This window comes from Macaca fascicularis, chromosome 6 (genome assembly GCF_037993035.2).
Source record: "Macaca fascicularis isolate 582-1 chromosome 6, T2T-MFA8v1.1".
Classification (NCBI taxonomy): Eukaryota; Metazoa; Chordata; class Mammalia; order Primates; family Cercopithecidae; genus Macaca; species Macaca fascicularis.
The window spans coordinates 147058219-147083480 of record NC_088380.1 but is presented as its reverse complement, the minus strand read 5'-3'; the positions used below and the strand labels follow the sequence as shown (position 1 = coordinate 147083480).

General features: G+C 43.6%; 1 protein-coding gene, 1 non-coding gene and 1 pseudogene across 2 annotated transcripts; 1 reads left to right on the top strand and 2 right to left on the bottom strand.

The window, feature by feature from the left end:
- The first annotated feature begins 735 nt into the window (after positions 1-735).
- Positions 736-24741, top strand: LOC102128727 (uncharacterized). The gene is made up of 15 exons (XM_073993204.1): positions 736-802; positions 1109-1221; positions 1356-1475; positions 2398-2475; positions 2747-2829; positions 3345-3431; positions 3504-3620; positions 18955-19088; positions 20508-20716; positions 20789-20872; positions 22606-22660; positions 22740-22810; positions 23229-23387; positions 24190-24348; positions 24427-24741. The coding sequence occupies exons 1-15, from the start codon at positions 736-738 to the stop codon at positions 24586-24588; spliced, it is 1698 nt and encodes a 565-aa protein (XP_073849305.1). The 3' UTR covers positions 24589-24741.
- LOC102128327 (HAUS augmin-like complex subunit 1 pseudogene) lies at positions 12108-13047 on the bottom strand (annotated as a pseudogene).
- LOC123574280 (small nucleolar RNA SNORA27) lies at positions 14772-14897 on the bottom strand. Its single transcript, XR_006699166.1, has one exon. It is a non-coding gene; the product is annotated as a small nucleolar RNA SNORA27 (small nucleolar RNA).
- Positions 24742-25262: the final 521 nt, after the last annotated feature.

Below are 25262 nucleotides of genomic sequence, written 5' to 3'. Positions count from 1 at the left end.
ACTTGGCCGAATGCCAGGCGGTTGGTGACCGCACTCTATTATGAAACATTATCCACGGTAGAAAGGGAAGAAGTACTGAGACATTCTACAACATAGATGAACACTGAAAATATAATGCTAAATGGAAAAAAACAGACACAAAAGACCACACAGTATATAATTCTATTTCTATGAAATGTCCAGAATTGGCTAATCTGTAAAGGCAGAAAATAGATAAGTGGTTACTTAGGATTTAGGGGTGCAGTGGGTTTGGGTTAGGGAGGTAATAGCTAAAGGGAACCACATTTCCTTATGAAGTGATGGAAATGTTCTAAAATTAACTGTGGTATACTGAACTAGTTATGGATAAAATACCAGGATGTCTGAGATTTGCTTCCAAATAATCTGCTGGGGATGGGAGGAGAACAAAAGAAGTAAGACTGGCCAGAATTTTGTAATTTCTGAAGCTGGGTACCTGGGGGTTCATTATACTATTCTCTCCAGTGTTTAAAAGTTTTCATAAAAGGAAAAAAGGAAAAAAATAAAAGAATCTTAGGCAGTGTTCTCTCACAAGAGAAGGGAATGTCACTTCCCTTAGTAGTTTACAAGGTCCAGAACCACCCCTCCCTAGCCCTCAGATGAGATTCATGAATTATTGAGGGAAAGCTGAGAGGCATAGAGGCCGTGGACTGTGGAGAGGTGGTGAGCGCAGGGGCTGGTTTGGCCCAGGCAACTCAGCCTCCTTGAGGGGCCCTCATGGTCTCTCCCAACCTACATGCCATGCTGACCGTGGTGGTAGAAGTGGAGTCGGGGAGGCGATCAGGTAAGAAGCCCTCCACATTTCAGAGGAAGTGTAGTCCAGGAGAGTCTCTTGGAAGAGGGGGAGGGTTAGGCCAGCTTAGGTTGGAAAACTGAGGCAAAGCTTGAGGGCAGGACTCAGGAATCCCAGAGCCAGTTTTCCTCATGAAAGCTGATATGCAGTCTACCTTTCTCAGGCCCTGAGGACAGCAGTAGCCCCACACTCCTGGTGGGGCCCACAAACCTCCGTTTGCTTCAGCCTGGAACTCTAGACACTCAGGTGGATGGGCGTTGTGTGTGTGGCGGCGGGAAGGGGACAGGTGAGGGGAAGGGGAGTGGGGCAGGGAGTGCAGGGGAAGATGGGAATATCACGATCGACCCCAGCCCTGCCCACAGGAACAAAGCTTCACCTTTGACAGAGTCCTGGGCCCTGATGCTGCTCAGGTAAGGAGGTCTGGGAGGGTGATGAGAGGAGGGTAGGAGCCCTCAGGCCCCTGGATCCTGGGGTGCCAGCTGCCTCTAGAGCTCCTTTGCTCAGGGCACCTGAGTCAGTGGATTGTGCCTGTGTCTCCCTGCAGGAGGCAGAGCAGGAGCTGCTGGCACGTGTCCAGTCCACATTGGGTTCTGTGGGCCGAGGGTACAGTGTGGCCCTGTTGCTCCGGGGGAGGGAAACAGAGGCACCCCGACTTGTGCCTCAGGTGAGTCCCAGAGGAGCCACCAGGGCACAGGCCTCATGCGGCTCAGGGTTTGCCTCCCCCTGAGACTTCTGAGAATCTTCCCTGCCCACACGAGCCCTCACTGGGGCTCCTACAGCAAGCACCCTGTTGGTCCACGCAGGATGTTTTGCCAGGGTCAATTTATGCAGCTACTGGGAGGTCATGGAAGGTGGGAAGGGGCTGGGTGCGGTGGTTCACACCTGTAATCCCAACACTTCGGGAGGCTGAGGTGGGTGGGTCACCTGAGGTCAGGAGTTCGAGACCAGTCTGGCCAACATGGCAAAATCCTATCTCTACTAAAAATATAAAAATTAGCTGGGTGTGGTGGTGGGCACCTGTAATCCCAGCTTCTTGGGCAGCTGAGGCAGCAGAATCACTTGAATCTGTGAGGCAGAGGTTGCAGTGAGCCGAGATCATGCCACTGAACTACAGCCTGGGCGACAAGAACAAAACTCCATCAAAAAAAAAAAAAAAAGACAAAAACAACAAAAAAATTTTTAATAAAAATTAAAATAAAGGAAGATGGGAGGCTGGGGCTGATAGGGTGACGGTTAGAGAGGGGTGGCATGAAAAGATCAAATATCCAAGGAGATCTGATTTTCACAGTTCCTGGTGATACTAATTATAAACTTGGGAGCTTTATAGTGGGGGATTCATTAAAATGCCCCCAAACTAAAATAGCTGCCTCAGAACTTGTCGTGGATCCCTGTGCAGCAAACAGCAGGTCCCACTGAGAATGTCTGCTCACTTTCTGACTTGCTGTGAACATGAAGATTGGTGCTATTTCTGTCCTGGATACCATGTCCCCAGTAGTATGGGGCATTGACACAGACTTCACTCTCAGGAAATGTTGAAGGACAGATTCATGCTTTCTTAATCCTTATTGAATGCTTCTCTACTTTAGCTGCTGCAGATAGTGTTTGAGGAAGCTCTGCCCCTCAGCTGCTCTGATCCTGTGCTTAGCACTCTTAGCCTGGTGCAGGTGAGACCCTTGTGGGAGGGGAGAGAGTGGGACTTGGGAACCAGGGCCAGGGCGATGATGCAGAAGGAGCCCGAGGTTTATGGGGAGCCAGAGAGCGTGGGTCCAGCCTCACTCTGCTGCTCATCGGCATGGGTGTGCCTCTCTGAGTTCTCCTCTCCTCTGACTGCAAAAAGGCTGAACTCATGGTGCCATGTTTAGACCCCAGGAGGGTCATATGAGCTGAAAGTAGGGAAAGGCTCAGTTTATAACAAGTGTGCTTGTGTGAACCCAGTTCAGCCCCACTGGAAGGACCCAGGACCTGCTCTCTTCAGGGATGGAGAACCTGTCAGTGCTGGACGTGGCCCCTCTGGGCTTGTGAGTGTTCAGGGCCCAGTGGAGTCTGAGGGTGCTTATCTTAAGGTAGGGCTGCCTCACGGAAGTTGAGCTTTTGGGGTCTCCACCCACTGCCACCCCAGGGGAAGAAAGCTCTGAGCTTGGGATCATGCTTACAGGGTCAAGGGCTGCTCTCAGGATCCCCTCCTACCCTCTTCCTTCATCTCATGTGCTCATCCCTCTCACTCCCCTCACCCCACTTACACCTCTTCAGCTTACACCACAACTCTATTCCCCAGCCCCATGTCCCGACTCAGTCATTGTCACACTGGGTGATTTTGAGCATCTCACTGAGCAGGACTTCAGTTTCTCCATCTGTAAAATGGCAGTGATCCCAACTACCCTGTTCACAGGAGGGAAAATAAAATCATGAGGATGAGAAACATTTAGGGAGGTTACAGGCTATGGGGACCTCCAAGGGCTCCCCACATAGAGGTTCTCGGGGGCTGGACAGAACCTGGTCCTTTGGAGCTGAGCTCAGCCTCTGCTTCCTCCAGGGTGGTAGAAGATGCCACTGAAGTGGAGGTGTCTGACTCAAAAGCTGCCTCAGAGCTGTACTTGCAGGCCACCGCGGGTGAAGGCAGGTGAGGACAAGAGAGTATCTGTCACCCTATCCCCGCTAGGCATTGGGCCTGAGTCCACCCTTTTCTCCACAGGACCTGCTGTCTGCTCACTCTCATCGTGTCCTGCCCAGGGCCTGACCCTCCTGAGGGGCCCGGGACCCAAGGTGTGTGGCGAGGGGCTCTACGGATCCTGCAGCTCCCAGGAGCCCCGTAAGTCTGAAGGGGCCTTCTGACTGCATTGAAGGGTGAGGTGGGGAGCTGAATTACAGAGGGAAAGGCCCAGGATAGCATCAAAGTCTCTCCTGTCCTCAACCCCATAATAAGAGCATCCCAGAACACAAGTTAAGCCCCGTTGTCGGCAGATGACGTGGTCAAAAGCAACTGGATAGAGAATTAGTGAAACCAATAAATAAAAATAAATATTTTCCAGCCTGGGCAACCGGCCAAAACCCCATCTCTATAAAAAATACCCAAAAAAATCAGCCAGGCATGGTGGCGCAACATCTGTAGTCCCAGCTACTCAGGAGGCTGAGGTGGGAGGATGGCTTGAGCCCAGGAGGTTGAGGCTGCAATGAGCCATGATCACACCACAGCACTACAGCCTGGGTGAGAGAGTGAGTCTCAAAAAATAGAAATAAATACGTAAATAAATAAATATCTCTAGCCACTGGTTGTTTTTTTTTTTTCATATGTTGATAAATGCACCAGGGACAGCTTTTTTTTTTTTTTAATGCAAAAGTTAAATGTATTTTATCTTTGTTCTATTATTAGCAGATAACCTTAATAAAAATAGCTATTATTTACAACAAAATATCATGTAATTTTAAATTGATCACTTTTTATTTCTATGGAAAAGCAACACTGGCATGTATTGTTGCTGAAGGTGAAGCAGCTTTTTGATTCTGTTCTGTTCTACTCTGTGTTCTGAGATGTGTATCAGACACCGGCCACACACCCCAGATGTGCTCGGGGCACAGCCTGGCCCTACAGAGCATTCTGGTCTGCAGGTGAGCACCTAAGGCCCTGCCATTCCCACTTCTTATTGTCATATTTACTTAGTTCTCAGTACCTCTGTCCATCTTTAAATGACTTAAGTGAGAGTACATTAAAGTAGCTTAGATGTTCCTAAGCTTCCGCAGAGCACGTCGCATCTGTGACAGCAATTCAGAAAAAGAGCAAACTTTCTTTTATTCTTAATGGTACACAGCATAAGAGAACAGCTTAGGCAGTTCACTGTAACTGATGGTCCTGATGTCCTTATTCATAAACTGAAAACTCCCCAGAGAAGCTTCTGTAAGTATAATGTTAAATAGGTCTATAAACACAACAGCAACAACAAGAATATAAACCAAATGCCCAGTTATGGGAAACTGGTGAAGAAATTTACTGATAAACCCACTGTGATGGTGTGTGTGTGTGGGGTGTGTGTGTGTGTGTGTGTGTGTGTGTCAACTTGGCTTCAGTGACAGTCCCTAGTTATTTAAGCTAGGTGCTGCTGTGAAGGTATTTTGCAGATGTGATGGATGTTAAGAGTATCCTGAAAGATCTGGGTGAGCCCGATTCAATCAGTTGAAAAGCTTTAAAAGCAGACGCCTAAAAAGGCCTTAAAAGCTGAAGCTTCCCGGAAAAAGTAAAGAAATTCCATTCATGGGCAGTGGAATCTGCTATACTTGTGCCTGTGGAGTTCCATTCTGCTCACTCTTTTCCCTCCTGACTGCTCATAGACAACACTTGTGGTCTGTGCCCATGACCTCCCTGATTCTGGACTTACTTAGCCAGCATTCACAATCTTGTAAGCCATTTCCTTTAACAAATTTGTTTATATATGAAAAACACTGGTTCTTCCTCTCTAATTAAAGCCTGGACAACACACTCACAAATTAGAAGGAGATGCTGCTGTTAGAAGGAATAAGGTATACATTTTAGGCCCTTCAAGACGCCAATAAATGATAGTAAAATAATAGCAAAGAAAAACCTTACTTTGGGGTTAAGAAATCGCAGATTGATACACCAGGGACAGTTTTGCAAATAGCATCCTCAAGCATTTTTGTCTAATTTTTCAGACTTTTTTTTTACCACTTTTTAAATTTTTACATTACTAATTCCTTTTCAGCTACTTATATCTCTTCTGATCTATCAGATTGAAAACTTGGAAAGAACCTAAATGTTCAAAGCCAAGACTGGGAAATTCCCAAAAAGTCTTATCTTCAGGTCCTACTTTACATCCTTTACTCAAGTGCTCTAAAGTTATGAAAATATGAAGTAATGACAGGAAGTAGTTATTTCAAACCAGCTTGCATATTTGTAATGTCACGGAAATGTTGCCAAGTTCAGAAGTGCCTGAAAACAAATTGCAGTAAAACAAAAAAGAAGAGGAAAATGTACCCTAAATTCCAAACTACTTTAAAGTATTTTCTTTCTTTTATCATGTATACGTATTAAAAAAAAACAGATTTATTAACATATAATTTACACACACTGAAGTTCACTCTTTTGAAATGTACAATTCAGTGGTTTTTTAGTACATTCACAACGTTGTGCATTGATCAGCACTATCTAATTTTAGAACATTAAGTCACCCCAGAAAGGAAACCCGTTTCCATCTGCAAGCATTCCTCATTCTGCCACCCACTCCCAGCCCAGGGCAATCACGAATCTATTTTCTGTCTCTGTAGATTTGCTACTCTGGGCTTTTCATGTGAATGGAACCATACAATATGTGGTCTTCCTGTCTGGCTTCTTTCACTTAGGATAATGTTTTCAAGGTTTATCTACTTGTGTGAATCAGAACTTTATTCTTTGTTCTTTTTTATTGACAAATAATATTCCATTGTATGGATATACCATATTTTGTTTATCCATTCATCCATTGATGGGCATTTGGATTGTTTCCACTTTTGGCTACTATATATATTTTTTTCTTTTCTTTCTTTCTTTTTTTTTTTTTGAGATGGAGTCTCGCTCTGTCCCCCAAGCTGGAGTGCAATGGCATGATCTCGGCTCACTGCAAACTCTGCCTCCCGGGTTCAAGTGATTTTCCTGCCTCAGTCTCCTGAGTAGCTGGGATTACAGGCGCCCACCATCATACCCAGCTAATTTTTGTATTTTTAGTAGAGATGGGGTTTCATTGTTGGCCAGGCTGGTCTCAAACTCCTGACCTCAAATGATCCACCTGCCTCGGCCTCCCAAAGTGCTGGGATTACAGGCATGAGCCACCGCACCCAGACATCTTTTCTTTTCTTTCTCTCTCCTTTTGTTAGAGATGTAGTCTCACTTTGTTGCCCAGACTGGTCTCAAACTCGTGGTCTCAAGCAATCCTCCCGTCTCAGATTCCCCAGTCACTGGGATTACAGGCATGAGCCACTATGCCTAGCTACTCTTTTGGCTATTTTAAATAATGTTGCTGTGAACATTCACATATAAGTTTTTATTTGGACATGTGTTTTCAATTATCTCAGACATAAACCAAGAAGTGGTATTGCTGGGTCATATCGTACCTGTTTTAAAAGTTGTTTGTATGTTTGTCTTTATCGAGGTAAAGTTCACATAATATAAAATTAACTATTACCCATTTTATAATGTACAATTTAGTGACTCCTGGTACATTCGCAATGTTGTGGAACTATCTAGTTCCATCATTTGGCTATTGTGAATAGTGCTGCTGTGAACATTCATGTACAAGTATTTGTTTGAATACCTCTTTTCAATTATTTTGGGTATTTACCTAGGATTGGAATAGCTGGGTCATATAGATATGGTAAGTCTATGTTTAACTTTTGAGGCACTACCACACTGCTTTCTACAGCACTGCACCATTTTGTATTTCCTCCAGCAATGTACGATGGTTCCAACTTCTCCACAATTACCAACATTTGTTATCTTCCGTGTTTTCGATTATGGCCAACCTAGTGGTTTTGAAGTGGTATCTCATTTTTATTTGATTTGCATTACCCTAATGACTAATTATATTGAGCAGCTATTCATGTGCTTGTTGGCCATCTCTAGATCTTCTTTGTGGAAACGTCTATTCAAATCCTTCACCTATTTTTAAATTGGGTTATTTGTGTCTTTCTTGTTGTGTTAAGAGTTCTTTATATATTCTGTATACTAGACCCTTATCAGTTATGTGATTTGCAAACATTTTCTTCTGTTTCATAGGTCATCTTTTCACTTTCTTTCTTTTTTTCTTTCTTTTTTTTTTTTTTTTTTAAAGACAGAGTTTTGCTCTTGTTGCCCAGGCTGCAGTGCAATGGCGTGATTGACAACCTCTGCCTCTTGGGTTCAAGAAATTCTCCTGCCTCAGCCTCCCAAGTAGCTGGGATTACAGGTGCCTGCCACCACGCCTGGCTATCTTTTTACTTTTTTTGATAGTGTCCTTCAATACACCAAACTTTAAAATTTTTATGAAGCCCAATTTATCTTTTGTTGCTCATGCTTTTGGTGTTATACCTAAGCAACCATTGCAAAATCCAAAGTCAGGAAGATTCACCCCTACGTTTTCTTCTAATAGTTTTATAGCTTTATCTCTTACACTTAGGTCATTGGTCCATTTTGAGTTAATTTTTTGTATTAGTATGGAGTAATCGTCCAACTTCATTCTATCCAGTTCTCCCAGCACCATTTGCTAAAGAGACTACTATTCCCAATTGACTGGTCCTGGCACCCTTGTCAAAAATCAGTTGGTCACATATATATGGATTTATGTCAAGACTCTCAATTATATTACATTGATTTATATAGCCTTTATCATATTGTGAAACTTTTCTTTTATTTCTACGTTCTTGAATGTTTTTTAATCATGAAAACGTGTCAGTTCTCGTCAAAGGCTATCCTCATGGCAATACCACACTGTTTTGATTTAATTTAACTTAATTTAATTTTGTTTTACATACAGGGTCTCCCTCTGTCACCCAGGCTGGAATGCAGTGATGCAGTCAAGGCTTACTGCAGCCTTGACCTCTCAGGCTCAAGTGACCCTCCTGCCTCAGCCTCCCAAGTAGCTGGGACTACAGGTGCACACCTCCACATCTAGCTAATTAAAAAAAAATTTTTTTTTTGTAGAAATAAGGGGATCATTATTTTGCCCAGGCTGGTCTCAAATTCCTGGGCTCAAGCTGTCCTCCCATCTTGGCCTTCCAAGGTGTTGGGATTACAGGGGTGAGCCACTGGGCCCAGCCTGACACTATATTATTTACTGTAGCTTCGTAGTAAGCTTTGAAACGGAAAAGTGTAAGTCCTTCAACTTTGTTCTTTTTTTTTTTGAGATGGAGTTTCGCTCTGCTGCCCAGGCTGGAGTGCAGTGGCGTGATCTTGGCTCACTGCAACCTCTGCCTCCTGGGTTCAAGTGATTCTCCTGCCTCAGCCTCCTGAGTAGCTGGGATTACAAGTGCATGCTACCATGCCCAGCTAATTTTTGTATTTTTAGTAGAGACAGGGTTTCACCATGTTGGTCAGGCTGGTCTTGAACTTCTGACCTCGTGATCTGCCCGCCTTGGCCTCCCAAAATGCTGGGATCACAGGCATGAGCCACCACGCCCAGCCCTCAACTTCGTTCTTCTTTTCAACATTGTTTTGGCTATTCAGGGCTCCTTGCAATTCCATAGGAATTTTAGGATTTGGCTTTTCCATTTCTAAAAAAAAAAAAAAAAAAAGCCATTGGGATTTTGATAGGCATTGTATTGAATCTCTAGATTTGTTGGGAATACTATCATCTTCATGATATTAAGTCTTCCAATTCATGAACAATGAGCACAAGGCTGTTTTTTCATATATTTAAGTTCTCTTTATTTCAGCAGTGTTTTGCAGTTTTCAGGGTATAAGGTTTACACCTCCTTGGTTAAATTTATTTCTTAGTATTTTTATTATTTTTGATGTTATCAGAAGTGGAATTTTAAAAATTACCGGGCCGGGCGCAGTGGCTCACACCTGTAATCCCAGCACTTTGGGAGGCCGAGGTGGGTGGATCACCTAGGGTCAGGAGTTCGAGACCAGCCTAGCCAACATGGTGAAACCCTGTCTCAAACTAAAAATAAAAAATTAGCTGGGTGTGGTGGTGGGTGCCTGTAGTCCCAGCTACTTGGGAGGCTGAGGCAAGAGAATCACTTGAACCCAGGAGGTGGAGGTTGCAGTGATCTGAGATCACACCACTGCACTCCAGCCTGGGCAACAGAGTGAGACTCCATCTCAAAAAAAAAAAATTCCTTTTTGGACTGTTCATTTCTAGTGTATGGAAAGTAAGTATTTTAGGCTGGGCACTGTGACTCATGCCTGCAATTCCAGCACTTTGGGAGGCCATGCCAGGAGGATTGCTTGAGCCCAGGAGTTTGAGACCAACCTGGGCAATATACTGAGACCTCGTCTCTACAAAAAAATTAAAAAATTAGCTGGGCATGATGGTGCATGCCTGCACTCCCATCTACTCAATAGGCTGACATGGGAGGTCTAGACTGCAGTGAACCTTGACTGCATCACTGCATACAAGCCTGGGTGACATAGCTAGACCCTATCAAAAAACAGAAAAAAGAAACATAACTGATTCCTTTTTTTTTTTTTTTTTAGACGGAGTCTTGCTCTGTCGCCCAGGCTGGAGTGCAGTGGCATGATCTCGGCTCACTGCAACCTCTGCCTTCTGAGTTCAAGCAATTCTCTGCCTCAGCCTCCTGAGTAGGTGGGATTACAGGCGCCTGCCACCATGCCCAGCTAATTTTTTTTTGTATTTTTAGTAGAGACGGGGTTTCACCATCTTGGCCAGGCTGGTATTGAACTCCAGACTTTGTGATCCACCTGCCTCGGCCTCCCAAAGTGCTGGGATTACAGGTGTGAGTCACCACACCTGGCTAGACAACTGATTTTTGCGCGTTGATTTTGTATTCTGCAACTTTACTGAATTTGATTATTAGTTCTAATAGTTCTTTTTGGATATGGATTTTTTAGGATGTTCTGTATATAAAATTATATCATTTGCAACTTGAGATAGTTTTATTTCTTCCTTTCCTATTTCAATAATTTTGTTTCTTTTTCTTGCCTGATTGTTCTGGCTAGAACTTCTAATACAAGGTTGAATGGCAGTGGTGATAGTAGTCATACTTACATTCTTGATCTGAGGGGAAAGATTTTAGTCTTTCACCATTGCTTGTGATATTGGCTGTCGGTTTTTCTATATATGCCCTTAATCATGTTATGAAATTTCCCTTTTATTCCTATTTTGTTGAGTATTTTTCTCATGAAAGGATGTTGGATATTGTCAAAGGCTTTTCTGCATCAGTTGAAATGATCCTCAGATTTTTTCTACATTCTATTAATGTGGTATATTATATATTGATTTATTTTCATGTTGAACTACCCTTGCATTCCTGGGATAAATCTCAGTTGGTCATGATGTATAAGTCTTCTAATACTCAGTGGATTCCATTGGCTAGTATTTTATTGAGAGCTTTTGTGTCTACATTCAACAGGATATTAGTGTGTAATTTTATTTTCTTGTGTTGTCTTTGGTTTTGGTATTGGGGCAATGTTGGCCTCATAGGATGAGTTAGAAAGTCTTCCTTTTTATTCTATTTTTTGGAGCAGTGTAAGAAGAATTGGTGTTATTTATTCTTCAACTGTTTGCTAGAATTCACCAGTGAAGTCATTTGGTCCTGGGTTTTTCTTTGTTGGGAGGTTTTTGATTACTGATTCAATCTCGCCTTTTTTTTTTTTTTTTTTTTTTTTTAAATTTTGAGACAGAGTCTTGCTCTGTTGCCCAGGCTGGAATAAAGTGGCATGATCTCAGCTCACTGCAACCTCTGCCTCCCTTGTTCAAGTGATTCTCCTGCCTTAACCTCCCGAGGATCTCGGATTACAGGCACGCACCACCACGACCATCTAATTTTTGTATTTTTTTAGTAGAGTTGGGATTTCACCATATTGGTCAGGCTGGTCTCAAACTCCTGACCTCATGATCCACCTGCCTCGGTCTCCCAAAGTGCTGTGATTACAGGTGTGAGCCACTGTGCCCTGCCTGATTCAGTGTCTTTACCTGGTATAGGTCTATTCAGAATTTCTATTTCTTCTGGAGTCAGTTTTGGTCATTTGTGTGTTTCTAGGAATTTGTTCATTTCATCTAAGTTCTCTAATTTGTTGGTGTATAATTGTGTCATTCTCTTATAATCATTTTTATTTCTGTAAGGTTGGTAGCAATGTCCTCACTTTCACTTCTAATGTTAGTAATATGAGTCTTCTGTCTTTCTTAGTCAATCTAGCTAAAAGTTTGTCCATTTTTAAGTTTTTTTTAAAAGAGAAAAGCCTTTTTGGCCAGACAGTGTGGCTCGTGTCTGTAATCCCAGCACTTTGGGAGGCTGAGGTGTGTGGATAACAAGGTCAGGAGATTGAGACCAGCCTGGTCAACATGGTGAAACCCCATCTCTACTAAAAATACAAAAATTAGCTGGGCATGTTGGCATGGTGGAAATTCTAGCCACTAGGGAGGCTGAGGAAGGAGAATTGCTTGAACCAGGGATTCGGATGTTGCAGTGAGCCAAAATCACACCACTGCAGTCCAGCCTGGCGACACAGCGAGACTCTGACTCAAAAAAAAAAAAAAAAAAAAGAGAGAGAGAGAAAAGCCTTTTTAATATGAAACCTATGTATTTGGGAACAAAAATGCAATACACAGTAAGAAACCATATTCTATTAATTATGACATTCTGTAATCTACAAACACAGAAAATTTCGTTATTAAGAAATGCCAACAGGAAAAAAAAACTCTATAAAGTCCTATTCATTTTATTTTGTTAGGGAAAAGGATGTTAATTTGGCTATTGTCACAGTTCCATCATGTCTACTCTCCTTGTAAGTTCAGCTTCATTGCTGTCTAATTCTTGCTTTGCTTCTTCAATTTTCATTTGAGCAAGAGGGGAATTCAGCATTAAGTCTAAATAGGACTCAAACTTTTTCTTCAAAGATATAGTCTGTTGCTTTAATTTGGCCAGTTTCTCTGACAGTGCTACTAAGGACTGATGAGACAGAGAAGCATCCATGCCTCTGGCTGAAAGTTGCTCCTCTGTAGCCTTGATTCCAAATCTGAATTCCTCTGACTTTGCTTTTAGAAAGTTCATGTTCTGACTACGAGTATCAACTTTGGCCCTTTCTGTGGACAGATGCAACTCTGCTTTCTTGAGATCCTCTTGTAGACATTTTTCAAACATTAAGTTGCAGTTAGATTTTTTTCAAGTTTTTCCAGTTCAATCTTGATTTCTTCACCTTCGGATTTGGTGCGAAAGAGATCAGAGGTCAAATCATTCACTGCAAGGATAAAACTAGCTGGTAAGTCATCCTTTGTTTCAAGGGCCACTACACTGTCAACCAAAGCATTCAGATACCTGGAACCAGTGCTAGAGAAATTGGCAGGGGAAAAATTCACACTATCCATGAGAAGGTCTTGAAGATACTAGGCTTCTGACTTGTATTCACTTGCTTTCTGCTTCAAGTCCTCTATTACCAGGTAGTCATCCCTGTCCCGGACCCTGTTGGGTTCTAAAAGGTGATGTAAAATCTCTGTGGTCCGTGGGTTCACATCATACTGTGGAATGCGATGATCTCCAAATATTTATTTTAACCATGCAGCAACCTGCGTTTCTTTCTCCTCCAGGGGCTCCATAGCTACCACTCCTGCTCATTTAAAACTTTTTTTTCAAGGAGTCAACTTTGGTTTCATTGATTTTCTATTATTTTATATTCTCTTTTTCACTTATCTCTGTTTGGATCTCTATTCTTTTCTTTCTTCTGTTAGCTTTGGGTTTATTTTTCTCTTTTTCTAGTTCCTTGAGGTGTCCAGTTAAATTACTGGTTTCAGAGCTTCCTTTTTCATGTAGGTGTTTATACTTACAAATTTCGCTCTGAGCACTACTTTTGCTTCATCACGTAAGTATTGATATGTTGTGTTTTTGTTTTCATTCTTCTGAAAGTATTTTCTAACTCTCTGTGTGATTTCTCTTCTGACCCATTGGTTGTTTAATTTCTACATAGTTGTGAATTTTCCAGTTTCTCTTCTGTTACTCATTTCTAGTTTATTCCACTATGGCTAGAGAAGATACTTTGTGTGATTTTAATTTTTAAATATGATTGACACTTGCTTTGTGGCCTAGCATATGGTCTGCTTTGGAGAATGTTCCACGCACTTCAGAAGAATGTGTATTCTGTTATTTTGGGATTGAGTGTTCTAAACATGTCTCTTAGGTCTGAATTGTTTAGTGTTACTTAAGTCCTCTACTTCCTTTTTGATCATTTGTCTACTTGTTCTACTTAGTACTGAAACTGGGGAAGCTGGGTGCAGTGGCATGCACCTGTAATCCCAGCTACTCAGGAGGCTGAGGCAGGAGGATCGCTTGAGCCTAGGAATTCAAGACCAGCCTGGGCAATAATAGTGAGACCTTTTCTCAAAAAAAGAAAAAGAAAAAGAAAAGAAAAGAAAGTAGAGTATTGAAGTCTCCAACTATTACTGTAGAACTATCTATTTCTCCCTTCATTTCTGTCCACTTTTGCTTCGCATATTTGGTCTTTTGTCAAGTGCATACATGTTTATATTTGTTTTATCTTTTTGATGAGTTGAACCTTTTATGAATATATAATGTACTTCTTTGTCTCTTGTAACAATTTTTGACTTACAGTCTATTTGGTGTGATATTTATATAGCCACTACAGACTCTTTTATATCTTTTTCCATCTTCTTACTTTTAACCTATTTGTGTCTTTGGATCTAAAGTGGGTCTTGGCTGGGCATGGCAGCTCATGCCTGTAATCCCAACACTTTTGGAGGCCAAGGTAGAAGAATCACTTGAGTTCAGAAGTTTGAAACCAGACTAGGCAACATAATAAGATCCCATATCTACAAAAAATAAAAATAACTAGGTATAGTGGCACATACCTGTAGCTCCAGCTACTTGGAGACTGAGGCAGGAGGATCATTAGAGCCCGGGAGGTTGAGGCTGCAGTGAGCCTTGATCACATCACTGTACTCCAGCCTAGGCAACAGGGTGAGACCCTGTCTCTTAAAAAAATAAAGAAAATAAAGTGAGTCTCTTGTAGACAACACATAGATAAATTATGGTTTTTTTTTTTTTTTCAATCTATTCTTCCAACCAAAAAAAAAAAGACCTATTCTTCCAAACTTTGTTATTTAATTGGGGAGTTTATTCCATTTACCTTTAAAGTGATCACTGATAACAAATACTTACCCCTGCCATCTTGCTATTTGGCTATATATTTTTGTTTCTTAATTCCTCTAATATTGCCTTTTGTATTTAATTGATTTTTTGCAATGTGCTGTGTTGATTTTTTTTCACGTTACCTTTTTGATATTTTTTCCTTTTTTTTTCTTTTTCAATTTCTTTCCTCTGACAGGATACAAGACAAACACTCAGTTTGCCTGAGTTTTAAAAGGATATTTCCTTTGCCCCAATTAATGAGCAATAAAGACATAAATCCATTTTAAAAAGTGAACAGGGGGTTTTTCCATATTTTTAAAGGTTATTTTTCTATTGGACAGGCATGGTGGTGCAGGCCTGTGGTCCTAGCTACTCAGGAAGCTGAAGTGGGAGGATCACTGGAGCCTGGAAAGTTGAGGCTGCAGTGAGCGGTGATCGTGCCACTACACTCTAGCCTGGCTGACAGAGTGATACCCTGTCTAAAAAAACAAAACAAACAAACAAAAAAAACCCACTTATTTTCCTTGTGGCCATTTTGGAGATTACAATTAATATCTTAAATTTCATTTATTTATTTATTTATTTAGAGACAGAGTCTCGCTCTGTCTCCAGGCTGGAGTGCAGTGGCGTGATCTCAGCTCACTGCAACCTCCGCCTCCCGGGTTCAAGTGAGTCTCCTGCCTCAGCCTCCCGAGTAGCTGGGACTACAGGTGCAGCTAATTTTTGTATTTTTTAGTAGAGATGGGGTTTCACCATGTTGGCCAGGATGGTCCTGATCTCTTGACCTCGTGATCTGCCCACAGCCTCCCAAAGTGCTGGGATTACAGTCGTGAGCCACCATGTCCGGCTAATATCTTAAATTTAAAACAGTCTCACCAGGCACAATGGTATGCACCTGTAATCCCAGCTACTCGGGAGGCTGAGGCAGGAGGATCTTTTGAACCCAGAAGTTTGAAACCAGCTTGGGCAACATAGTGAGACCTCATCTAAAACAAACAAACAAACAAACAAACAAAAACCATATAGCAATCCAGCTTGAATTAATACCAACTTAGCTTCAATATCTATAAAGATTTTACCCCTATACATCTGCATCTTTTCCCATTATGTTGCTAATGTCACAAATTACATCTTTATACATTGTGTGCCCATTATCATAGGTTTACAATTATTGTTTTATGCATTTGTTTTTTAAATCCTATGGGCAAAAAAGAGGAGTTACAAACAAAAGATGCAATATTATGGGCTTTTATATTTACACATGTAGTTACCTTATTATTGTTCCTTATTTATTTATATGGCTTCAAGTTACTGTCTAGTGTCCTTTCATTTTGGGTTGATGGACTCTCTTCAGCATTTTTGTTAAGGCAAGTCTACTATTGATGAATTACTTCAGCTTTGATTTATCTGGAAGTGTCATAATTTTGCCTTCATTTTTGAAGGATAGTTTTGCCAGATATATAATTCTTGATTGGCAGGATTTTTTTTAAGCACTTTAAATACCGTTGTCTCTTTGTATCTTTTTGGGGATTCGCTCCAGGATCCCACCGCAGGTATCAACATTCACAGATGTTCAAGTGTCTTATATAAAATGGTGTGGGCTAGGCACAGTGGCTCATGCCTGTAATTCCAGCCTTTGGGATGCCAAAGCAGAAGGACTGCTTGAGCCCAGGAGTTTGAGACCAGGCTGGGCAACATAGTGAGATCTTGTCACTACAAAAAATAAAAATAAAAAAGACTGTAAAAAACAGTAATAATAGCTACTTGAGGGGCTGAAGCGATAGCTTGAGTCCAGGAGGTCAAGGCTTCAGTGAGCCATGATCACACCACTGCACTCCAGCCTGGGTGACAGAGCAAGACCCTATCTAAAAAAATACTGATAAAAATAACTGGGTGTGGCGCTCACACCTGTAATCCCAGCACTTTGGGAGGCCAATGTGGGTGGATCACTTGAGGTCAGGAATTTGAGACCAGTCTGGCCAACATGGTGAAACCCTGTCTCTACTAAAAACACAAAAATTAGGTGGGCACCATGGCTCCCGCCTATAATCCCAGCACCTTGGGAGGCCAAGGCAGGTGGATCACCTGAGGTCAGGAATTTGAGACCAGCCTGGCCATCATGGTGAAACCCCGTATCTACCAAAAATATAAAAATAAGCTGGGTGTGGTGGTGGGTGCCTGTAATCCCAGCTACTGGGGAGGTCAAGGCAGGAAAATTGCTTGAACCCGGGAGGTGGAGGTTGCAGTGAGCTGAGATCACACCACTGCACTCCAGCCTGGGTGACAGAGCGAGACTCTATCTAAAAAGGAAAACAACAACAACAACACACACAAAAAAACTAATAAAAATAAAAAATAAAATGTTATAGTATTTGCACATAACCTACGTACATCCTCCCACATACTTTAAGTCATCTCTAGATTACTTATAATTCCTAATACAATGTAAATGTTATGTAAATTGTTATACTGTATTGTCTAGGGAATCATGACAAGAAAGAGTCTGTACATGCTCAGTACAGACAAAACCATTTTTCTCCCAAATATTTTTGATTCGTGCTTGCTTGAATCCACAGATGCAGAGCCTATGGATATAAAGGGCCAACTTTATGTTATCTCCATGGTTTCTGGGGATAAATCTGTTTTTAGTCTTATTGAAGATCCATTGCACATAATAAACTGCTTCTCTCTTGCTGTTTTCAAGATTCTCTCTTTATCTTTGTGGGTTTTTTTTTTTTTTTTCCGAAGACTGTATTCTTTGTATTCACTGAAGCCTTCATTTTGTTATTTTAGTTGTTAGCCAGTGACCTAACATAGAATTCCTTAAATGCCTGCGACCAAAAAAAAAGTTTTGTTTTGTTTTTTAAAAAGGAAGAAGAAAGAAACAAATAAAAAAGAAACGAAAAGAATAAAGAAGAATATGAAAAAGAAAACAAAGGAAGGAAGGAAGGAAAAAAGAAAAAGAAAAACTTTTCCAGGTCTTTGCAGATTGGCTGTGTGGAGTCACTCCTAAGCTTAGCCAGGCAATTTACAGCTCTGTTTTAGCCTTCACTTCCTGCTTGTGCTGAGCCCAAAGACCAGACAGAGATGAAAGCTTATTGTCTTATTGGGCCTTTTCTGCACATGAGTCCTACCCTGGGTGTGCTTTCTACACTCTCTGGTTCACATGGGAACTTTTTGAAGCCCTTATTCTCCCAAAAATATCACTTCCAAACTTTTCCCAGTCTTTCAGGGTGTCAATTGTTTGCCTCAACTGTTATTTTTGCTTCAGGCAGCAGTGCCTTGTTCTTTTGTTCTTCAACAGTTTCCAGGGAACATCCTCTGTGTAGCTGCTCTGCCTTGAGAGAGTTCTGAGACAGGTGAAGCAAAGAGATTTCCCTTTCATCAGTTCTTGGGGGGAAACTCCAGAAAATCAAAAAAGATAAACACGATTCATTGGGAACAAGATCTTCTCTGCTCCCTTCCTAACCAGGAACCCCCACCAGAAATTTGGGCTACTGTCTTCAAGATTAGCCCTGTGCTGGGGAGGGGTTGAAGCGAGGGTAAGTTAAAACACCACAGAGATCTCCTACGATGTTTAAATTGCCTCTCCTGGTTAAGCATTTGTTGCTGTAAACCTCTATCTTTCAGAGTTAAAATAAGGTTGTTTCTGGCAATTTTTGCTAGGTATTTCTGGGGATGGATGGACTCCTGGAGTTCCCTACTCTGTGATTTTCACTGATGTCATCTTCTTTTGCCCATTTTAAAATTGGGTTATTTGTCTTTCTATTATTGAGTTGTAAGAGCTCTTTATATATTCTGGGTACAAGTCACTTGTCAGGTACACAATTTAAATTTTTTACCGTGAGAATCTATTACTTCTTTTTTAAAAATTTGTTTGTATTTTTGAGACAGACTCTCACTTTATTGCCCAGGCTGGAGGGCAGGCAGTGGTGTGATCTTGGCTCACTGAAACCTCTGCTCTCTGGGTTCAAGCAATTCTCCTGCCTCAGCCTCTCTAGTAGCTGGGATTACAGGTGTGTGCTACTACATCTGGCTAATTTTTGTGTTTTTAGTAGAGACAAGGTTTCACTATGTCAGCCAGGCTGGTCTCGAACTCCTGACCTCAAGTGATCTGCCAGCCTCGGCCTCCCAAAGTGCTGGGATTATAGGTGTGAGCCACCATGCCCATGGAGAATGTATTACTTTTGTAACTCAAAAAGTAATACTAATAAAATAGAGATCTGTATGATGTTTCAAATCTGTCTGGTAATGCACAAAAGTTTCTGGAAATAGTTGCCCTTTCCATCAGAGTGTAACTCTGTCCAGTTTCTTTCCCCATCCACCAGTGGACATCGCCTTTCTTCCTCTCCCTCTTGCAGAGACTGCCCCCTGCTGCGGGTGTTGGCTGGTGAAGTTGTTGGTGAGGAGGCGGAGGGCTCTTTACCATGGATTGTCTCACAGCTTTTGGGAGGAAACAACTACAGTGGCCTGCTTCTTCGCCTGGACCCCCAAGGTGGCCAGGGGGAGAGTGTGGGGTTCTTTGGGAAGCTCTGAGATCTGTCCTTAGGCCTGCCTCACCCATCACCCAACCAACCTCAGGCCCAACTCCAGCCCAGAGAGAGAGCCTGACTCTCCAAGAGGGCCCCAGAATGCCTAGACTGACAGAGACTGGAGAGGCAAAGCAAGGTCAACAGTGAAAGTAACCCCTCACCCTTCAGAGGCCTTAAACCACTTACCAAGCATTTTTGCACAAATGCCTTTGATTCTTACCAAAACCCCATGAGGCAGATATGATTTACAAATAAGGAAAGAGAGGCAGGCCTAATTTATAGATGAAGAGAGAGAGATAAGAGAAGAGAAGGGAGTCTCTTATTTTCATACACCCGTTAAAAATCAAGCCTCAGCTGAGTGCGGCGGCTCATGCCTGCAATCCCAGTATTTTGGGAGGCTGACATGGGCAGATCACCTGAGGTCAGGAGTTCGTTGGCCAGGCCACTAGCCTGGCCAACATGGTGAAACTCCATCTCTACTAAATATACAAAAATTAGCTGGGCATGGTGGCGGGCGCCTGTAGTCCCAGCTACTTGGGAGGCTGAGGCAGAAGAGCTGCTTGAACCTGGGAGGCAGAGGTTGCAGTGAGCCAAGATCGTGCTACTGCACTCTAGCCTGGGCGATAGAGCGGGACTCCATCTCAAAAAAATAAAAAAAATAAAAAAAAAACCCTCTGTGTCCTTAATGTAGATGCTGGCAGAAAAAAAGAAAAAAAATCAAGCCTCTGAAATGTTATGGGATGTCAGGGATTTGGGGAAGGTCGAGGTGGGGGTATTGATCAAACAGAAATGGCATGAGTTTATAACTGTCAAAGCTAGGTGACAGGTACACAGGATTTCCTATACTTTGTGTATGTTTGAAATTTTCCATAATAAAAGAGTAAAAAATGTCTGGCCCTCGTCTCCAAAATCAACAAACACACATTCATTTGGCTAGCAAGTTCCCAGACCTCCCCTGTGCAAGGTCCCTTGGAATGAGGAAGATAAGTTAGAGCAGTTCACACCCACAAGGATAAAGCAGTGAGGGCCAGACGTGTTTACCTTCAGGCCAGTTTGGTATCATGATGAAGGGCATGGGCTTGAGTTTTGGCTCTGCCACTTGCCAAGAAGTTGCTTGACCTCTTTGAGCTTCTATTGCCTCATCTGGAAAATGTCGGGGGAGGCAGGATAGATTAGAGCTTCTGCCTGATTGGAGTGTTGTGTGGATAAAAAGAGGCAATCCATGAACAGCCTTAGTGAAGTGTCATCAAGCACATGTAAAAGCCTAGAGGGGGTTAGATATTTTTATGAATAGTACTACTAACAAAAAGTAAAAGTATTACAGGCCGCGTGCTTTGGAGTCCACAGGAAGGAGTAATTCACTTGGAGTGTCCCTTTACTAGGTAGCTCCCTCAGTTTGCTCCAGGCTGCTCTGTTGGGGGCCTCAAGAAGGAGGATGCAGGTGAAACAGGTGAGGCCCACCCTGTGGGATGCAGTAGAAGAGGCTCGGGCCCGCCGGGCTGGCCTGAGGCCCCTGCGTTTAGGCCTCCTTGAGGACACCCTGACATACAGTGGGCTAAGCCAGCTGGGAAGAGCACTGCAGGAGTTAGAGGTGAGCAAGGTGAAGCCGGAGGGCATCTGGGCCAGCCATGGCCAGTACCCACCTTGAACCCTTTCTCCATAGGTGGTAAAAGCGTGGAGCCAGCACCCAAGAAGAAAGATGCTCCAAGGAGCCAGAACTGAGGCGATGAGGCTTCCAGAGCCACAGGTATGTCTTCGCATTCACCCTTTTGGGAGCCACATTTGTGTCTGCCTTCTTGTCTTCTTTCCAAAGCACTTTGAGGAAGACCTCCATTCACTCATTGACTTATTGATTCCCAAACACTTACTGACCACCCACTGTGTGCTGGGCCCAGTGCCACATAGGCCCTGGGAATTCCCTGCCCTCATGGAGTTTATAATCTCCTGGGAAGAAACAATTACACCACCATCATCGGTGCTCTGAAAGGCTTATAAACAGAGTTCTGTGGGGCATCTAAATTAGCCTTGGCAAGAGAGGGATGGAAGACTTCATGGAGGAAGTGATTCCTGAAGGAGGTCAACAAAGATGAGTGAACAACCTGAAGGCAGAGAGAATGACAGGCAAAGACTCAGAGGCAAGAAAGTGCTTGGTCCCCTTGAGGTAGTGCAAGCAGCTCAATTTGTTGGAGAATAGAACTTGAGGGAGAGTCAGGAGAGAAGGACTGGAGAGGACAGCAGGGGCCAGGTCACACAGGGCTTTGTAAAACAGAGATGTTTGGATTTTGTCTTAAAGGTCACAGGTGAGCCACAGAAGTATTTTAAGCAGGAAAGAATACTGTGTCCTTTTCAGGTGAGCAAACTGAGGCTTAAAGAAAAGATGTGAGGCTGAGCATGGTGGCTCATGCCTATAATCCCAGCACTTTGGGAGGCCGAGGTGGGTGGATCACCTGAGGTCAGGAGTTCGAGACCAGCCTGGCCAACTTGGAGAAATCCTGTCTCTACTGAAAATACGAAAATTAGCCTGGTGTGGTGGTGCATGCCTGTAGTCTCAGCTACTTGGGAGTCTGAGGCAGGAGGATCACTTGAACCCACGAAGCAGAGGTTGCAGTGAGCCGAGATCATGCCATTGGACTCCAACCTGGGCATCAAGAGTGAAACTCCATCTCAAAAAAAAAAAAAAAAAAAAAAAAAAAAGAAAGAAAGAAGGAAAGAAAGAAAAAAGAGAAAAGAAAAGAAAAGATGTGAGAGGGCTGGGAGCCCTCTCAAGGTGAAACCCCATCTCTACTCAAAAATACAAAAATTAGCCATGCATGGTGGCGCATGCTTGTAGTCCCAGTTACTCAGGAGGCTGAGGTGGGAGAGCCACCTGAACCCGGGAGGCGCAGGTTGAAGTGAGCTGAGATTGCACCACTGTACTCCACCCTGGGTGACACAGCGAGACTCTGTCATAAAAAAGAAAAAGAAAAGAAAAGATGTGAGACCTGTGAGCCTGGGGTCACAGGTGTAATCGGGAGCAGCAAAAGTATAATCACACTCAAGTCCTTAGACTCCTAATCTAGTGCTCTTTCATCTCCTTAGGCTGCATGGCCTTTCTGGTCTTCCATGATTTATCACAGGGTGGTTGAAATCCTGCCCCTGTCCAGCCTCTTCTGGCCTTTCTCGTCTTTTTTCATAATTGCTTACAACTTGTTTTTACAGCCTTGGGGCTTGGGAATCAGGCATGGTAGCTCCTATTTATTGAGCAAGAGGCTTACTGCTCAATGCTTTCGGTGCAGTACTTCACTTCATTCTCTCTACAACTTTTATCAGCTTGATTTGATAGAGAAGCACATGGAGACTAGGCCAGTCACCTGCTCGAGGTCATTCAGCTAAGAAGAGGAGGGGCTGGGACCCTGATCTGTCTGATTTCCAAGCCCTGATCTTAACCTACACTGTCCTGGGAGAAAAGGTGTGGAATGGTCACTTCTAATATCTTCTCAGCAGGTGATAGAGTCACCAGTAAGCCAGAGCCCATGCCTCGAGGGAGAGCCCCAAGGTGGGTCTGGGACTTGGGGATGAGCTGGGAGTGGGAGGTATTCTCTGCCTTTGGTGTGATTCATTACATTTTCCTCTAGTGGCAGGAAGAACGGCAACTCTAAGGTGTGGGCTCCACCAAAAGAATCCTCTCAGGCACCCTAAGGAACAGGTAATACCTCATGTACCCCAGGAATGACTGGAAGCCATAGGGGGAGTGAAGAGCTGCAGAGCCCAGCTAATGTGCCTCTGCTTACCCTGCCCCACTATCAAGGAGAAATGTGAAGTTTTTGACAAATAAAGGACCTGAGGGTGACTAGACCCCTAAGGGAGGGCCATGGGGAGGGACTGTTTTCCTACTTATTGGATTAAGGGTATAGGATCCTTAGGGGCACTATGGCACCTCTTGGCAGAGCCACTACCTTCCTCTTCCCACCATGGCCTCCTGAGTCTCTGCCCATGCTACAAGCTCTTCCAGGCCAGTTAGGTCCTGGATGTTATTCTGGCAGCAGCCCTGGTGATGAGGTATTGGAAAAGTTGGGCTCTGGTCCTAAATCTGCGCACACACATGGACTTCTGACTGAGCCCAGCAGGTACCAGATGTGGCCCTGCAGTTCTTCTTGGCCCAGGCCCGGAGGCAGAGACTGAGGGAGCAGCACCAAATTTGGATTCGAGAGAAGCTGAAGCATTTGGAACAGAAGGAGGAGGTGGCAGATGACCAGATCAAAGACCTGGTGACTGAAGAGGAGGTAAGGAGAGTCAAATAGAGGACTTGAGGCTCTAATTGGTCCAGGTACTGTGCTAGGGCTGGGATCCATCATCAGTCACAACCGACTGGTTCATACTCTCTCTCATGGCCCTCACAGACTTGTCAGGGATAGATGAGGCAATTCTCAGTGCTAAGTGATGGGTCTGGGGAGTTAGGGGCATGTGGGACCAAAAAGGCATATCTGATCCAGGCTGGAGTGGATCAGAGGAGGTGGCATCTAAGTTGAGCCTTAAAGGGCAGGCAGAAATCAGCCAGGGGAATTCACTGGACACTGAGCTTCACAAGGGCAGTTACTGCTCATCACATCAAGGCACTCATAGATACAACTTATTTGAACAAATTAAGAAACATAACGTGTATGTGGTGGGGGTGGTTGGAGTGGTGACATGTTCTCAGAGAAGACAAGACAGAGCAAAGGTTCAGAGGGAAGCAATGGCAAAGTGGGTCCTGTAAACTGCAAATTCTCCAATCTGGCTGGAGCTGAACACGTGCGTAGTCAGAAGCAAGGCTAAAGAGACAAGTGTGTGCCACAGCTCTGGCTTTGGATTTTACCCCAAGGAGAGTTGCAAACCATTGAAAGGCATGTGCCATGTCAGCTCTGACCTTCACTAGCCATGAGAATTTGGGCAAGTTAGGTCACTTCTCTGATTCACTGTTGTCAAATCTGTAAGACGACAATGCCACATATGGTTGTTATTGGATAAAATAATACACTTGAAGTATTTAGCACAGAGCCTGGCACACAGGTGGCGCTCAACAAAGAGTATGTGTTATCACTGAAGGCCTGCAAGGAGAGGCAGAGATGGCAGCAGGAACAGATGGTGCTGAGATTCCAGCTGGAGGCCCTTCAGGAAGAGCGGGACACGGCAGAGCAGGACCTGGCAGCCCTCTATGACCTGCATGTGCAGGCCACTCGAGCTCAGACACACCATGTGCTGCGGGTTAGTGGGGATGGAGGGCAGGCCTTGACCTGGCTCCAAGGCTGGCTGAGTGACAGGTATCTCTGAATCTGGGTACAGGTATTCCGAGCCTGGCAGGGCCAGTGGGAGGAACGGGCCATGACCACAGAGCATCGTCACTGCAGCCTGCTGGCGGGCATCCTGGAAGAAGCCATCAACCTGGCCACACAGAATCAGGAGCTCCTAGCTCAGAACCAGCAACTTCGGCAGGGTGCAGACTAGGCTGGGGGCAGTCATGCTGGACCGTCCTGGGGAGAAACCTGATCAGGAACCCTTTAGAGGAAGTTTCCTGTCTCCTCATTCTGGAGGGTCCTAGAAGGGAGAGAAAGGTGAGATAAAACCAAGCTGATCCTCAACATGGATAATTAATAACACGAACCATGTCTCATTGTTCCAGTCCTTACTAAGTGCCTAATATTATTTTATTTAGCCTCTCCAGCTACCACATATAGTAGGTACCATTTGATCCTCATTTCAGGGGTAAGGCAACTAAAGCCAGAAGAGGTTCAATAACTGCCCAAGAACAGTCAGCTAAGTGGAAGAGCCAGAATTCAAATTCAAGTCTGTCCATAGTTCTACACTGCACAGTAGTGGCTTACAAGCTTCTGGGTGCATCAGAACCACCTAGGAAGCTTAAGAGAAAGAAGAAAAAGATTCCCAGACACTACTCCCTAAGATTCTGCTTTAATAGGTCTGAGATAAGCCTAGGTGCCCCCCATCCCCACCCACCTTTGCTTTTTTTAGAAACTCACCATATATTCTATCATAGAATCAGGGCCTGACATTCCCCTGGCCATGATTTTAAGACAGATGACAGGCAGGAATTGTCTGTGAGGGAACCAGAGGAAATGAAAACCAAAACCACATCGTATTTCTTAGAGTTTTTTGGCCTAGAG

Excerpts from the sequence above, each read along its gene's own strand:
- LOC102128727 (XM_073993204.1), top strand. The coding sequence starts at position 736 with ATGGTCTCTCCCAACCTACATGCCATGCTGACCGTGGTGGTAGAAGTG. Across the intron at positions 20,717-20,788 it reads GAGCACTGCAGGAGTTAGAG|GTGGTAAAAGCGTGGAGCCA; the intron begins GTGAGCAAGGTG and ends CTTTCTCCATAG. Across the intron at positions 22,811-23,228 it reads TCAGGCACCCTAAGGAACAG|CAGGTACCAGATGTGGCCCT; the intron begins GTAATACCTCAT and ends GACTGAGCCCAG.